Genomic DNA, 16,960 nt, shown 5'->3' on the forward strand with positions numbered 1-16,960 from the left:
CTCCCTTCAAGTCCCAAGTCCCCTCAGTACATAAGAGATTGGAAGCGAGATGCTGTAAGTGTGAGCGATGATACTTACATTTCCTGTAATCACCATGCAGCCCAGCTGGTCGATGATGAGTACATCCAGCTGTGATGGAGGCTGGCAGAACTTTTGTTGAAGGATTTGTAGGATGTGCTCCATGACTTTAGGAGTGTCTCTCAGAGCCACCGCAATGTGGCCCAGAGCCCGAATAGTGTGATCTGGGATGAGATGGGCATCCCTAACAGAACAATATGATTTATTTTTAGAGTAGCAGCTCACCAAAATATTTTGACAACAAAATACAAAGTTGTTTTTTTCCTCATTGAAAATGTTGCTTACTTGTCGTTCTCTTGTGAAATGTAAAGACGATTGGACAGACTGGCCAGAAAAGCTTCCACTATGACTTGGTCCATGGTGAGACCAGCTTTCAGACATCTGAGAGACACACAAAGATTTAAAAAAAATTTAAATTTAAAAAAAAATTAGATAGGAGAAACCTCTGAACAGTGCTGCACCAGGCGCCAGGTTTGAGTCTTACCTGCAGATGTTGTCAATGGAGATGTCTCTGAGCTGCTCATACATGGATGGCTGGTCTTTTCTGTTTGACAGGAGGTTGAACGTGGACTGGGAATGCTCATTAGTCACATTTATCCGAATTTCACCCGTGCCTTAAAAATAGAATGATAACATCAGAGACATAGAACAATCAACACAAACACAAGCGTTTAAAAAATACAAAACATAATCCTGCATAGAAAAGAAAAGGGATGTAGTGTAGTGCTAGATCTAAACAACATACCGGTACTATCTTTTATAATCTAACAGATCATCATCTGATCTATGAGGCAGTACACTGTAGCACATAAAACACCAGTGCCCTGAATTGTTTTTCCAGTTGTGTGTATCTGCAGCTGCTCATCAATGAACACTGTGTTAAGATCAATGATAGATGAGAGCTGGATGTGACAAAGACAACGTTATTGACGCATCATCTTGTCCCATTTTCTGCTGGCTCTGATTGTTTGTGCTGTACAACTAGTCCTGTGGGACGTATTGTAAATTAATTTTAATCTTTAGGAAATCCTCTGTTTTTATGCACATGGGAATTCATCAATTTTGATTCATTAAATATTGAATCCATTTTATAACCAGTTTCAAGCTAAGCTCCAATCTGTTTTTAAAGAGTAGTTGCAATTGAATTGTAGGAACTTGTGCTGCCATAAGGGTCAAACACTGAACTCCTTAATCTTTACCATGAGACATGCAGTATTTCAGAACAACATCATGCACACTGATAAATATGGGAGTGTAGAATCTCAGCCCTCTAAGAAGTAGCCGGTATATTTGTACCTGTGTTGTATTGGCTGTGATACTTGTACAGTTTTATAAGAACGGGGGAAGGAACCACCAGGAAGTCCCTGAGAGAGGTCGTAGCAGAGTGAGCAACTACTGGAAACCTCTCACACAGTCGGCCCAGACCCTAAGACAGAGAGGACAATGAGAGAAAATTAACATCCAATTAATAATAGAAAATACTAATTCAAAACCAGACATCTAACCTACTCTCATCCCATGATTTAGTATTTTGTCTGACATTTCACTTCTCTTTGAGCAAATACCACAATATTCTTTCAACCTTTTGGTATTTTTACCTGCAGGCAACAGATGAGCAGGGGCATATGAGCAATGATGACTTTACTCGAGGTTTTCGACTGCAGCTTCTCGGACAGTTTGGTGCACAAATTCTCTGCACCTGAAAAAATACATCATGAAGGAAAAGTGAGACAACGGTCGGGCGCAAAGATACACAACCTGTATCCCTGTGATTACAACATCTGAAAACACCGCTCCGCTCTCTCTCGCTGCTGACAATCGATTACCTTGCTCATCTTTGACAGCCCACACCATGAGGTCCACGCACGCAGCGTTGGCCTGGCAACGAAGCTTGAGAGGGCTCTGTTCCCCCGTCAACCCCGCCGCATCATGAAGTACCCGCTGCAGCTCTGATTGGCTGCTGCTAAACTGCTCCAACACAAAGTCGTGCACTTCCCGTACGAAGGCCGGCTGCAGAGCTTAGAAACATGAGACAAGTATGAAAATGTTGCAAAGCACAAAATACAACAAATGCAAAACTGTGAAGTTTTAATATATGATAAAAAAGTTGTTGTTTTTAATGATACTTTACCTTTCATGTAGTACAGTGTGTCCCGCAGCATTTTGAACACACACACATAGAGAGTGTCATTGAAGGTTTTGTAATAGAGGTTGATTCCAGGATTAGACTTAACAACAAACAAAAGAGAAAGTAACAGAGAATTATTTCACTGATAATGGCATCAATTTTAAGGAATAGTTCAACATTTTGGCAAACTTGCCCATTGCCATAATCCATTTAATTGTCGGTGCAAGCTATTTTTAGCCCGTTTTTAGTCAGCTCGCGGCTCTGCTCCGTCATTCTAAAAAATAGCTTGCAACTATAGGGATTATGGCAATGGGCCAAAATGTTGAACTATCCCTTTTACTTTTAAGTTTTGTAATGTTTTGTTCAGGCAGTGACTGTGGAGTATAGTTACCTCTGTGACTTCGGTCATAGTGGTGTTCAAAGTTTTCAGAAAGGAGTCAGAAACAAATGTCTTCACCTGTGAACAGACAATAAATTAAAATACAAACACAGGATGAAAGACAATGGATGTAGCATCTCTATAAACAGGATGTGAGCTACTGTACCATGCTAAGGAGCTGTCTGAGAAGATCAACAGGCACTTCCACCTCATTCTCTCCTTCCCCCACAAAGAGGGGAGACATTGAAAAACTGGAGCTGACTGTGGAGAAATAGTAGTCAGGGTCCACTGCGCTGCTGTCTGGGAGGTAGGCACCTGGAATGAGAGGGGTCAGATGAGACAAACTGCAGCACGTCATGGAGGTATGGGTAGCATTATAATGGCATAACATGATGAGAATAATGGCTTGCTGACTGTACTTTAGCCCACTGAGAACACTGCCAATGGTAAAATTAATCTTGTCTCTGTAATGGATGTCTTCCTTTATGACTATTGATCATGGATGCAGAATGCTGACTAATGACAACAGTAATGTTCGGATGAGCTGAAACTTGATTTTGCTATCAATGTCGAATGAAGGTGAACTGGAAACATCTAAATCAGAAGTTATATAAATTTACGTTTGGTCGCTAGCATCAAGCTTACAGCTCTGCTGACTATTTACTGCATGACTGCAAACCAATTAAGTTACAGGAAAATGTATGAATGAACCACCAAAAAGAACACAGTTAGCATGAGATGGAGCATAGCAGCTCTGTCACGCATGGTAAGATTACTAAGTAATTACAAGGTATAACAGTATAGGATGAGTACAATGTGTTACTACAGTAAGAGCCAAAAAAACCCATCTGAATAAAAATAACTTCATTGTATGTATGCATTTGTGTATTATTAGAGCTTGATAACATTCATTAATGATACATAACGGTGCAGCAAGTAATAAGTAGTTAGATGATTCTGGTTGCTGACAATAATAAGCTGTGAAGAGGTGAGAAAATGTTCATGTTCAAGGTGGCAAACACAAATCAAAACAAAGCAGCTGATGCAGCAGAGTTGTGAGTTTTACCTTCAAAGTAATGTGGACCAGGAGTTGTAGGAGAGCAGGGCGAGTGGCCTCCTGGGTCTGAACACACCTATGAGGCAACACATCACAGAACTTTGACTTAACAACTAACTAGATATAAAACCACTGTCTCTTTAAGATTTCTTTTTAGTTAAATAAAAACCACAAAGCTTGTGAGAATATTATAACCATGCAGTCATCCCCAATTGTCCTGAACACACATACACAGACACACACCTGTGCAGAGGAATCCAGGTTGGTCCCTGTGCGTCTGCGCAGAGTGTCACTCTGACACGCTGTGAGCAGTGAGGAGGGCATGATGGAACGAAAGTCGTTGAAGGACCTGCGTCGCACTCCCTCGGTTTCCTCGGTGACACAGCGAGCCTGGGGCGAATCTTTAGGGAACAACTTGGACAACAGCGCTTCGTCAGTGATGCTGTAGCGGCCAAATGCCCGAGTTATGCCGAGCAGGCTGGGGACAATGTATCTGCACAAGTAGACTGGAGATAAGAGAGCACAAATGAGGATTTTTTAATTTTGACAGACTAGTGTTCAGGATCTTGTTGAGTTTTTGTGTGTGCATGCATACCGCTGTCGTGATTATCAGGTGTTTGGCACATATCCTGTAACGCCTGCATGACCTCCATTATAGTGTTCAAGATCTAAGAGGGGAAAGAGTAGAAACAATGACTTGGCACTTAACTCACATGCACTTGCACCAAAGAATCACATATTATCAGCACTTTTTAAGCTGACCTCTTGTCGGGAGTCTGGGTCCCTCTGAGCCACATCTGCCAGAAGGGTCACTAGACAGAAGCTGAAATTTTCTGCAACTGGGAGAAATTCTGAAGGACAGAAAATGACAAATACATATAAATGGCTGAAACACTGAATGTGAAGATGTGTTGCATTGGAGAAAACATCAGTAAGTGGTCATCGCCAAGCTCAACGCAACCCAGAGGACATCTCTCAACCCACTCAAGACAAGCACCGAGCTGAATCATTAGTGATTGTAACACCTAGTCCTATTAAGAAATCTGAATAAATAGTTAAAGACCAACTACCTGTGCTGTGAGGAGTGTGTAGCAAGAAATAGGGCTTTAAAAAGATTCATCCAAAAATAACATGGGAAACAAATAGTAAATACTAATAGGAAAAATAGGATCAACTAGTGGAATGGATAAACTGTAAGACACAGTATATTGTTCCATAGTCATATCTGGCTACTATAATTATGTGGAAACTATTGTTGAATGGCAATTTACAGTAGTGTGGAAAACGAAAGAAAGAAAAAGGCTCGCACACCGCAGGGCTCCTAAATGCAGTCCATTTATTATCAGGAACGATGTAACGTTTCGAGCAAAAGCTCTTCGTCAGACATACAACATCCACATAGACGCCATCTTAAGTATCATGTGGTCGTCATGTGACAATTAGAAACCAGGAAGCAGATACCGGTACAAACACAGCATACAAAACGGCATCCACTAGTACTACAAAGTCCTGTTATATTCTAGTATTTTTAAAACATCAATATATATAAAAAAAATCCTGAGAAAAACACAAGCATGGGTACAGGAGCACACAAACACACAAGTAAATATACTGTGTATTGTGCGTACACATGCGCCCATACCAATGAGAACACCATAGAAGTAAGTCATACCAGCCACAACGTAGAGATCTCATATCACATATCATGTTACACATAGCATACATAGTAGAAAATTGGATAGATAGTAGAAAAATATATCGAAAAAAAAAATATATCAAAATCTAAGTGTATGAAAACACTAGTGCGAGAGACACACAGGGAAGCTACACTCAATAGGATATGCAAACAGTGATCAGGCATAAGTGCCGTCATGAAGTTGGCATATGCTACTGAGGCCACACCTGCGTGCTAAGGCACAATAATATAACACATTCAAGTACAAAGCAACACACAAATGACAAACTTGCTGGGCAATAATGTGTGACAAAATAACAATAATTATAGGAATGGACGAATGTCCATTTCTTCGTTCATGCCCTTGGGTGACATAGTGTCTAAAGTATAAATCCAGAAAAGTTCACGTCTGAGAAGCAATTTTTTGTTTGATATCACCTCCCCTCCTCGGTTGACATACTAGTTCTATACCAATGTAGCTCAGAGAAGCCACACTATGTTTCATCTGGTTAAAGTGATTGGCTACAGGGCTCTTGGATCAGAGTTTCTTATAGCACACCTATGTTCAGAAATTCTGTTTTTAAGGGTCTAGATGTCTTACCAATATATGCAAGCCACAAGGCACTTAAGCATATATATAACGTTGTTAGTTTTGCAAGAAATTATACCCTTAATAGAAAACACTTTACCAGTGCGTGGATGATGAAAGATTTTGGTTTTACGTGTAAAGTTGCACTGTTGACAATTACCACACTTATAGTTACCTGCTTCCACAGGGGGAAGAAAAGAAACAGAGGCACGAGGAGGTGGAGGGCTAGGGTTATCCGCCCTGACCAGCATGTTTCTAAGGTTGGGGGGTCTTCTAAAGGCAACACGAGGGGGGTTTTCAAACCGTCCTCTCAGAGAAGGATCGGAGGAGACAATATGCCAATGTTTATGTATGATCGAGGACATATTCTTAGCAAGAGGTGAATAAGGAACAACACATGTAATTCTGTCATTAACAGTTTCAGTTCTAGTAGAAAAAAGACAGTCAGTTTGGGTTACATTAGAAAAGTGGTCGGAGGCCTGCGTCACCCATTCTTTTTTATACCCTCTTTGAAGGAATCTATTAGCAAGATGCTGCTTTTGTATGTTGAAATCAGAGTCTGAACTGCATATCCGACGGATGCGGTTCATCTGTGCAATGGGCAGGCTCCTTTTCAAAGGGGAGGGGTGATATGATTGTCCATGTAGCAGTGAATTCCTGTCAGTAGGTTTCCTGTAGAGTGAGGTGCTGAAACCTTTGTCGCTCTTAATGATAAGAATGTCCAAAAAATTCATTTTAAAAGGGTCGTGTGCCATAGTAAATTTCAAGTGTGTGTTCTGTGCAGGGATTCAGCACCACTAGTGGTGCTGAATCCCTCCTGTAACCCGTTCCTTCAGTATATCTCTACATACAGAAGGTACATAGATGATGTCTTTTTCATCTGGACCTCAACTGAAGCTAAACTCAGAGACTTTTTTAATTTTGTAAATGCACAGAACACACACTTGAAATTTACTATGGCACACGACCCTTTTAAAATGAATTTTTTGGACATTCTTATCATTAAGAGCGACAAAGGTTTCAGCACCTCACTCTACAGGAAACCTACTGACAGGAATTCACTGCTACATGGACAATCATATCACCCCTCCCATTGCACAGATGAACCGCATCCGTCGGATATGCAGTTCAGACTCTGATTTCAACATACAAAAGCAGCATCTTGCTAATAGATTCCTTCAAAGAGGGTATAAAAAAGAATGGGTGACGCAGGCCTCCGACCACTTTTCTAATGTAACCCAAACTGACTGTCTTTTTTCTACTAGAACTGAAACTGTTAATGACAGAATTACATGTGTTGTTCCTTATTCACCTCTTGCTAAGAATATGTCCTCGATCATACATAAACATTGGCATATTGTCTCCTCCGATCCTTCTCTGAGAGGACGGTTTGAAAACCCCCCTCGTGTTGCCTTTAGAAGACCCCCCAACCTTAGAAACATGCTGGTCAGGGCGGATAACCCTAGCCCTCCACCTCCTCGTGCCTCTGTTTTCTTTCTTCCCCCTGTGGAAGCAGGTAACTATAAGTGTGGTAATTGTCAACAGTGCAACTTTACACGTAAAACCAAAATCTTTCATCATCCACGCACTGGTAAAGTGTTTTCTATTAAGGGTATAATTTCTTGCAAAACTAACAACGTTATATATATGCTTAAGTGCCCTTTGTGGGCTTTGCATATATTGGTAAGACATCTAGACCCCTTAAAAACAGAATTTCTGAACATAGGTGTGCTATAAGAAACTCTGATCCCAAGAGCCCTGTAGCCAATCACTTTAACCAATGAAACATAGTGTGGCTTCTCTGAGCTACATTGGTATAGAACTAGTATGTCAACCGAGGAGGGGAGGTGATATCAACAAATTGCTTCTCAGACGTGAACTTTTCTGGATTTATACTTTAGACACTATGTCACCCAAGGGCATGAACGAAGAAATGGACATTCGTCCATTCCTATAATTATTGTTATTTTGTCACACATTATTGCCCAGCAAGTTTGTCATTTGTGTGTTGCTTTGTACTTGAATGTGTTATATTATTGTGCCTTAGCACGCAGGTGTGGCCTCAGTAGCATATGCCAACTTCATGACGGCACTTATGCCTGATCACTGTTTGCATATCCTATTGAGTGTAGCTTCCCTGTGTGTCTCTCGCACTAGTGTTTTCATACACTTAGATTTTTATTTTTTTTTTTTTTTTTTTTTCGATATATTTTTCTACTATCTATCCAATTTTCTACTATGTATGCTATGTGTAACATGATATGTGATATGAGATCTCTACGTTGTGGCTGGTATGACTTACTTCTATGGTGTTCTCATTGGTATGGGCGCATGTGTACGCACAATACACAGTATATTTACTTGTGTGTGTGTGTGCTCCTGTACCCATGCTTGTGTTTTTCTCAGGATTTTTTTTATATATATTGATGTTTTAAAAATACTAGAATATAACAGGACTTTGTAGTACTAGTGGATGCCGTTTTGTATGCTGTGTTTGTACCGGTATCTGCTTCCTGGTTTCTAATTGTCACATGACGACCACATGATACTTAAGATGGCGTCTATGTGGATGTTGTATGTCTGACGAAGAGCTTTTGCTCGAAACGTTACATCGTTCCTGATAATAAATGGACTGCATTTAGGAGCCCTGCGGTGTGCGAGCCTTTTTCTTTCTTTCGTTTTAAGTCTTGCATTTTTGGCTCAGCACCTGCCCAAAGTTTTTGGTACGGATGTGCGTGTGACCTCTCCTTTTTTTTTGATACAGTAGTGTGGAAAACAAATAAGAATAACTATAAGTAGAGTTAAGTAGAGGCTTTTGTAAAACAAAAAAAGGGCCAACTATAAGAGGATTGTTCTTACCCTTTCCTTTCTTTCCCGAGCTCTCTTCGATCCATTGGACCCGTGGTAGCCCTTTCAATAGGCTCAGCAAGTAGGAAAGAAGTATGTCTTTGTGCTGCCAGAGAAAAACAGATAATTACACACCACAAACAACAGTGATTGCTCACAAAGAACAGATATTTGTTTTTGTTTGACTAAACCAGAAATATGAGGTATTGTTAGTTCCAATACAGTCAATTCAATTCAGGCTCAAGAAAGTATTCAAAACATTACTTAAAAGCTGAAACTTGAAGCTACCATCTCAACATAATGAGATTTTTACAGATTTTCACAAGGTATCTCGGTGTGATGAGGTTAGAGGCTTACATGGCCAGCTGCATGCTTAATCGCCATCTTAATCAGATTATGGGAGTAGAGAAAATAAGCTTATCACGGTGATACGCAGTGCTGCGGAAGGATGGTTACAAAAGTGACCTCATACTGCTAAATATATAAAAATGTCCCCACACACCACTTGTTGACTTGTTTTGGACCACCACCCACCTGTAAACCAGACTCCACCAGAAACACAGCCAGTGCAATGACAGCATTTCTGCGACGCACATCTAGGGTGAACACACCGCGGACTTCCAGTGGACACATACATTGTAACTTCTGGACCTGAAAGAGTCCAAAAAGATCATTTCTAAAAACACATAATCATTTAAAATCTTTTACATAAACTTATATCCAAAACCAATTTGCCCAACAAAGCTGTATATTATTGCTCCTGTATTGAGTTGAAAAAACAGTTTTTTGGTTTTGCAGGTGTATTATATTTATGCACATTGGTCTAGACATACATAAATACATACATTCTGTCTCTTTTTATTTGTAAATACTTTTTCTACTTATCTGTATCTACTTGTCACTATTCCTATTGCATATGAATTGAAACAACTGTACATTGTTATGATGATGGTGTAAACCATAACATACTATGCTGCAGTGATGGTAAAGGTATGCAAGACAACCACCTATACCTCAAAACTGGCATTTCCTGCAAAAAGACACAATGAAACCTATAAACCTACACCTTCACTGAATCATCCATAAAATAGCAATACTCAGAGTCAAGTGTTTTGATGACTGTGTTTTAATTCTACCAGATTTAAATATTTATCTAAGTCAAAACTCGCAGATCTTTCCGTACTCGTAAAAAAAAACCCCTTTAATTTCCACTTTATAATCCTTGCAACAGGTTAGTAACTGTCTGCCACAGTGAACAGAGCCCGTTGTGAGACAACCATCTCCTCGCTCCTCACTTTGTAAACCTGTTTGACTGCAGTGCTGATCCAGCCTGACCACTGAGCTCGGCTGATGCAGTAACAGGCAGCAGCACCACACAAACTGCTGCTGCTGCTGCTGCTGCGACGCCACTTTCTCCTGCATTGCTCCCTTCTTCTACTTCTACTCCCGAGAGGAAAAAAATAAAACACTGTCAATAAGAACCAGCTCCACTGACTCTCATCATTCAATCACACAGGTTCTCACACACACACCTCACAAATGTTAGCTCTGTCTGTCTGGTCAGTAATCAAAATAAGCCCCGGAAGCGGAGCTGCTGCTACACCCTGAAGAAACGATAACTGTTGCTTCACGTTAGCTAATTAACACAAATTAGCCCTCCGGAGCTCTTTGTTTTTCTCCTTCCTCACCTTTTCGACTGGTGCGGGACGGTGGGCGGCTAGGGAGCGGGCCAGCGACAGGACTGTGTTGAAATAAAAGCCCCTCGTACCACCTCCCATTACAGACATGTTTACCCCGACATCAAACGAGCGAAATTCAACGGAGAGGAAACAGCCGAGCAGCTGGCGCTGGCACCGCCGCAGTACGGCAACACAGCAGGGACAAACACGATGACGACGAGAGCGCGGAGTTGCCAGAGAGTATCTTTGGAGTAGTTACATTACTGGTTCTGTCTTTGACCAAACACTGTTATCGCCAAAGGTACACAAGGCATTGTAGAGCTGTGTTAAAGTCCTTTTTGTCAAAGGTTGTTTCGACAAATACTATCTGCAACGAATAAAGCCAGAGGTTCTTCTTCCAGTTGTATTGCTGCATCACAATCACTTCAAAAAAAAAAGGAAAAAAGAATCAAATGTAATCCAGAAAGATTAAAATGAGAGATTAATTACTGTATTTGTGTTCAGTGGGAAAGGAATGTGAGTACACACATTTTAATGGACAGCTTTATCAAATAACTTTAAATAGACTTTTTTTTTTAACATTGACATCAGTAAATGGATCTAAAATGACGAGAAAATTACTGATTGGATTGGATTGTACAAAATAAAATAAAAAATAAAAAGGAATTTATACACTAAATTGGAGATTTTCGAGACATGAAAAAAAATCTTTATGGAGCAGAGACCAAATATTTCTGAAATAAAATACTGATATTATTTAATGAAAAAATAAAACACCAAAATGTTAAAAAGATCAGATATAAATGTCAGTTAAATCCATAGACTGTAAAAAAAAAAAATAATAATTACTGTTAAATCACAGTAAAATGTTTTCCTTTTGCTCCGTATGCGTATCTTCTGGCGCAGCAGTGGTCGTTAGGACAACACGTGACGACGTCACCAAACGTGACCGGAAGTCGGTGACAGTCAGCTGAGCAACAACAACGTCGACGGCTCCGGCGGTCAAAGGTTTGTTTCTATGGCTTATGATATCATACCTTTAATTTTTATAGTTTCATTTTAGATACAGTCAATTATACGAGGGAAAAAAATGCCAATGTTGACACAGCTTCGCCGTGTCTTGGCGTATGGGTGTGGTATTTGGATAGCTTTCAGTCTCGTCAATTAGCTAGCGAGCCAACACCCCTGGTTAGCTTTATCGCTTGAAACATTGTACCTAATATACTGTATATATTAGTTACTTTCGGATTAGTTGTTGATTCAGGGACTGATTAAAGTGACAGTTTCGTATTAACTAGCTGAGACCAGCGATCTAAAAGCTCGAGTAAGGTCATTTCACTCCAGGTTGGGAAACCGTCTGTCAAGGTAAATTAACAGTGAGTAGAGAAATAGAAGAAAAGTAGTAACGGCATGTTATTAAATACCCTGATATTTGTGAAGATACTGCATTCAAAACTGTGCCTGTGTAAAAGTTAAGGACTACTACAAAGCAGCATATCGACCTACATAAAGTACGAGAGGGACGTTTTCATTCAGCAGAGTATTTACTCAGTAGTTACCTAAGTCCTGAGAGATAATGTTTGCCTCTTGTGTAGCTCTATGACGAAACATTATTGCCCTTATCAATAAATCATTATGCTATGTATTATGATATTATGTATAAAACATTAAACTGCTCTGACCAGTGATGCATACTTTCTCAGTTGTAATGATATAAGAAAGTGAGAAGAGAAACACTTGACTTGATTTATGAGGTTGTATTCAGAACGTTTTAACCAATAAATTACTAATATTATCTAAACTGTAATCTTATTATTTAATCTTAATCTAATTCTTTTAACCAACTAATAATTTTGTTTCATTCTGAAAATATTTTGTCAGCGGTTTATGGAAACAAAGCTTTCTGTTGAGTATGGAAGGTCATTCTTGACCTTGGAAATAATAGTCTGACAGAGATTAAGATTGTGAGATACAGTTGAAAGCTCTGGAAATGGCTTGGAGAAGTAGACTGTTGTGACTAGACTAGACTAGACTGTTGAGATGTGTTATGTCAACACATTGTGTGTTTGCTCCACAGATGGCCTACCCTAAATCCCACAACCCCTTCGCAGATGATGATGATGACGACGTGAGAGACTTTAATCCTAAAAACAGGGGTTTTGATGACGACCCCAGCGACCTAGGCTTGAGCGATGCAGAGAGGAGGCAGCGGTACCTGCAGCAGGAAGTGATGCGTACAGCTCAGTCTGCTGTGGACAGCAGTCACCGCTCCCTCGGCCTCATCTATGAATCAGAGAAAATGGGTGTTGAAACTGCGGAGGTATGTCAGCCCTAATCAGCTTTTCCCTGGAACTCAAAGAATGACATTGTCTCGACCATCCGCTCCCCCCTCTCTATCACTCACTCTCTTGTCTGCCTCTGTAGGAACTGATGCGTCAGGGTGAGGTCCTGAAGAGGACAGACAAGATGTTGGACAACATGGACCAGGACCTGAAGACCAGTCAGAAGCACATTAACAGTATAAAGAGTGTTTGGGGTGGCCTTGTCAATTACTTCAAGGGCAAACCAGAGACAAAACCACCACCTGAGGAGCCTAAGGCCTACCAGGCCAGTGAGAAGTAAGATTCAGTCTCTCAGTATAAATCACATGTCAGATCATCAGTTGCTGTTTCATTATTAGTATCTACAGTACATTGTAATAGGTATTAAAAGCATACGTGTTTGCAATTTCTAGCCACTTCTCACTTGCTTTCCATTCCTCAATAGTTATACAAATATTGTCTGTCTTTCTCGTGTTCAGATTACAGAATGCCATGTGCAGCAGCAGAGAACATGAAGATAAGTACCAAGCCAGCCACCCCAACCTCAGAAAGATTGATACAGGAGGTAAGGGTTTGCACCAAAATGTCAGCATGGCTTAACCATAACAAACCATGTCAATTGGCTGCTACGATTTTTTGATTTCTGTGTTGCAGGATTTGGAGCTGCTGCTGCTGCATCCATAGATGACGGCCCGTCTAGACAGAATGGATACTCTCAGAATAGACACCTTAAGGAGGCTCACCACACCCTTGACAAAAATTTAGGTAAAAACTACTTCTGTACTATGAGATGTAAAATGTATACAATACTGAATACTGTCACAACTAATTTTGACCCCATCTTTACCCTACATCAAAAGGTATAACCTTAAAATAGCAGATTCCACAGGGGAATCTAGAATAGCAGTGTAGTACTGAATATAATATACTAAGTGTCACTTATCCTTTTGTGAATGACCCAGATGAGATGTCCGATGGCTTGAGAAGACTAAAGAACCTTGGAATCGGCCTCCAGACTGAGATAGAGGATCAGGACGACTCTATTGATTCTCTGCTGAACAAAGTGGACAAGATGGACCTCAAGATCCACAACACAAACCAACAGATTAAAAACCTGAAATAACACAAACAGTTGGACTCACTCCACAGAGACAAAAGACACAATCCTCGCTCTCACGATAAAGTCAACATCCTCTCACTTGGTTTCCATTCTAGCCTTTGTTGAATACATTTTTCCTCTGAGTCTTTTTTTGGAACATATAACTCAAGTCATTTTTTTAATCCTTATTATGTTCTTCTTGAGTGAATTTTCCATTTTTGTTTCAGATTAGTTCATGAACTAGTTTCTCCCACCAGACGTTTATTCTGCCATGTTGTCTTGAGTTTGGTCCAGCCCGCTCCTGCACATGCCTCTTAAAGTTACTCACTATTAAATGTGATTTATTTACTTGTGTGCTTTGAAGGGAAGACTCTACTCCATGTGTGTATGAGACATAAGGGACTGTCTCTGTCCAGGTAAAAATATGATTGTTCTTTCCGTCAAGCTCCACACTGCACTTCTGATTGTAGTTTTCTGAATTTGCATTAGTTCGTTGATTACGGTGTCACATCAGGTTTTCTCAGTCAGTCACCCAAGACGCACAATTGGCTGCTAGTTTGTCATTCAGGCAAAGCAGGGGAATGGTTTGACAAATGAATTATTGACTCAGTAAACAGGCAACAACACTGCACATGTCTAAAAGTAGAATGTTTTCTGTGTATAATTAATATCCTGGACCTGCCTCTACATATGAAAGTCTTGCTCAACTCACTTTTGCCTTACACGTCATGTTTGTGTACAGAAGACTTTTGGTTTGTGCCATTATTCAAAGTCTCCACTGATATGTTTGGTCATAATCCTATTGCTTTACTTTAAAAAAATCTTAAGTATAAATTTGATTTTTTTTTTTTCATTTGTTTGACATATGTTAATGTCTTTCTGTGCTTTCTATGGCTTTCTATAAATTGTTTATATTGATCCTTATCATATTCTATGCTGTGGGATGTGATACAATGCGTTATTGTACAGCATAAATAATGTGAACACGTTAGCTGTGAATAAAAAAAAAGCTTAGAAACTGAAGGAATATTTCCAATTTTAGAATCACGCCTCCTCCCTAAAGACTCAAGGTAATAGAACTACATGTTTTTAATAAATAAATAAATAAAACACAAGGCTATTTTGATCAAGAATAAGAAAATAAATGAGGATTCATGGTCACAGTGTGTCTAGTGTTTATTATGTATTCTTATCACCAACCAAATACCCAATAAAAACTCTCTCAGTGGGTGTTTTAGAAAGTGTGTCACTTTGAGCAGGAATTCAAAAGCACCACAAGGTGATGCTACAGTTCTATGTTGGACTAGTTTGTATGCACCTCTGCTGCAATTGACCACCCGTCACAGTACCACAGCACCAGATCACTTTAGTTTTGCACTGAAACATCAATTAGGTGATGATTTTAAATCTGTATTTCATTCATTGCAGTATGCTTGTTATAGTTAAAAGTAGCCCTGCTCTATAGATCAAAACTGCTCTATTGTTTTAAAGCTAAGGATCAAAAACAACCAAATTATCATTGAAAACTCAATCAGCCCCTTCTATAGATAATTTTCTATACTATAATTATTATACATGAAAAAAAACATGAAATATTCTGTTATGCCCGGTGCTGAAAACAAGACGTTCATTTATAATAACTCTTTCAAAAGGATCATCCAAGGGTGTGTGAGTGTTTACTACACTGGCTCTGTTGTGTGCCAGCTGTGTTGCTGTGTGTAGCTCAGGTCCTCATGTGGAGCCGTCCATTCATTATCATTCCTCTGCGTTGGACCAGCTGCTTCCACATAGGACACAGGCCTTCATTAAGGTGACTTGCTAATTACAGTACACACTTCCCCAAAAACACGTAACACTGCCGCGATGCAGAGGGAAAACGGGGGTACCACCACCTACCCCGGGCCCCAAGCTGAGGAAGAAGGCCCCTGTATGTGAGGGTTAGTAAAGAGTGTTTTTGTGAAGCATGTGTTGGTGTTGGTTTGTATATCTTTATTTTAGTTTTATCTAAAACAAGTTTTAGTTAAAGCAGAAGTAAGTGGAATATTTGTGTTAATATAAGTCTTAAATAGTTATATCTTCCGACAGCAATCACTTATATAGAGTGTTTGGTCTGAAACACGGGTCTGTCAGTCACTCTGCTCTGCTGTAAGCCGAGGAGAAAACTTTCCTTGTATCCTACAACCTTTATCCAATGAGGAGAGAGAACGGCATAAAGGGGCGGTCCTCTCTGTGTGTGCAGCCAAGGGATGCGCATGAATGTGGTGACGTAGGGACGAGGGCGGGAACTGCTAACTCCATCGGCTGACAAGAAGTTAGACAAAAGGACCGGATCGCTTACTTCTGCTTTAAGTTAAGCTCTCGATTTAAAAACAGAGCAACTATAAGTTGAAAACTCCAGAAATAAGAAATATAAATTTAAGAAGGTTTCCCTTGAGAGAAAAGAGACTGCTGGTTGCAAGTGCTTTGTAAAACCACTGAAATTTTTAAGTGGTGTGCTTAGTTTATTTCTCAAGGCTTGCCTCCCTTTTTGCTCAAAGCAGTGACGTAATATTGGTGACTTCAGTGTAGTGATCACAGTATAGCATCAAATGTGATGATGACAAGATGGTCAGACCAGAGGGGGGGGGGCTTCAGATAAAATGCTGAAGAAGGGAGCTCAGGTTGAGGTGGCACCACACATCCACCGACACCACCGATAAACGGAAGTCACCTCTGGGTTCTTTTCCCTTAACGCCATCCATGGGGGCCGGGAGGGCTTTGAACAGCTGTCTTGTCAAAAGCAAACAGTGGCCGTGCTGTGACAAAGGCCGTCGGTGCTGGAATGCCCCCCTTTTCAGCGGGCGTAATCCCAGAACACACTGCTGTCGGAGCCCATCAGGCACTGGGCCAGAGACGGGCCTTCCTGCCCTTTGGAAAGCGGGTTAGCAGCAGAGTCAGGGCAGCCAGGGGGGTAAAGCCTGCTTCAGAAGGGATGGACTGTCAGGCTGACAGCACTCTATTGCCACTGTTGTAGTAAGAGAAAATAAAGAGTTGTGCTGACCCAGGGGAGTTTGGTATAGGGAGCCGGGGAGGGAGAGAGAGAGAGAGAGAGAGGGAGGGAGAGAGGGA

General features: G+C 40.5%; 2 protein-coding genes across 4 annotated transcripts in view; one reads left to right on the forward strand and one right to left on the reverse strand.

Annotated features, from left to right (window-relative positions):
* Window positions 1-10,657, reverse strand: part of pi4kab (phosphatidylinositol 4-kinase, catalytic, alpha b) — a 29,289-nt gene extending 18,632 nt beyond the window's left edge. For all 3 annotated transcript variants that reach the window (XM_085786099.1, XM_085786100.1, XM_085786097.1), the window contains exons 1-16: window positions 10,442-10,657; window positions 9,288-9,404; window positions 8,766-8,859; window positions 4,405-4,493; window positions 4,238-4,310; window positions 3,886-4,148; window positions 3,652-3,718; window positions 2,752-2,900; window positions 2,598-2,663; window positions 2,210-2,306; window positions 1,905-2,096; window positions 1,677-1,777; window positions 1,375-1,504; window positions 563-692; window positions 364-459; window positions 79-262 (exon numbers count right to left, since the gene is read on the reverse strand). In XM_085786099.1, the coding sequence (XP_085642225.1) occupies window positions 79-262; window positions 364-459; window positions 563-692; window positions 1,375-1,504; window positions 1,677-1,777; window positions 1,905-2,096; window positions 2,210-2,306; window positions 2,598-2,663; window positions 2,752-2,900; window positions 3,652-3,718; window positions 3,886-4,148; window positions 4,238-4,310; window positions 4,405-4,493; window positions 8,766-8,859; window positions 9,288-9,404; window positions 10,442-10,540 (1,947 nt within the window). In that variant the 5' untranslated portion in view covers window positions 10,541-10,657. The remainder of the gene's footprint in view (window positions 1-78; window positions 263-363; window positions 460-562; window positions 693-1,374; window positions 1,505-1,676; window positions 1,778-1,904; window positions 2,097-2,209; window positions 2,307-2,597; window positions 2,664-2,751; window positions 2,901-3,651; window positions 3,719-3,885; window positions 4,149-4,237; window positions 4,311-4,404; window positions 4,494-8,765; window positions 8,860-9,287; window positions 9,405-10,441) is intronic.
* A 675-nt stretch (window positions 10,658-11,332) lies between these two features.
* Window positions 11,333-15,423, forward strand: snap29 (synaptosome associated protein 29). The gene is made up of 6 exons (XM_085786102.1): window positions 11,333-11,440; window positions 12,510-12,752; window positions 12,857-13,050; window positions 13,233-13,318; window positions 13,408-13,518; window positions 13,716-15,423. The coding sequence occupies exons 2-6, from the start codon at window positions 12,510-12,512 to the stop codon at window positions 13,874-13,876; spliced, it is 795 nt and encodes a 264-aa protein (XP_085642228.1). The 5' UTR covers window positions 11,333-11,440; the 3' UTR covers window positions 13,877-15,423.
* Window positions 15,424-16,960: the final 1,537 nt, after the last annotated feature.

This window comes from Trachurus japonicus, chromosome 9, assembly GCF_045865225.1.
Source record: "Trachurus japonicus isolate A0001 chromosome 9, Traja_1.0".
Lineage (NCBI taxonomy): Eukaryota > Metazoa > Chordata > Actinopteri > Carangiformes > Carangidae > Trachurus > Trachurus japonicus.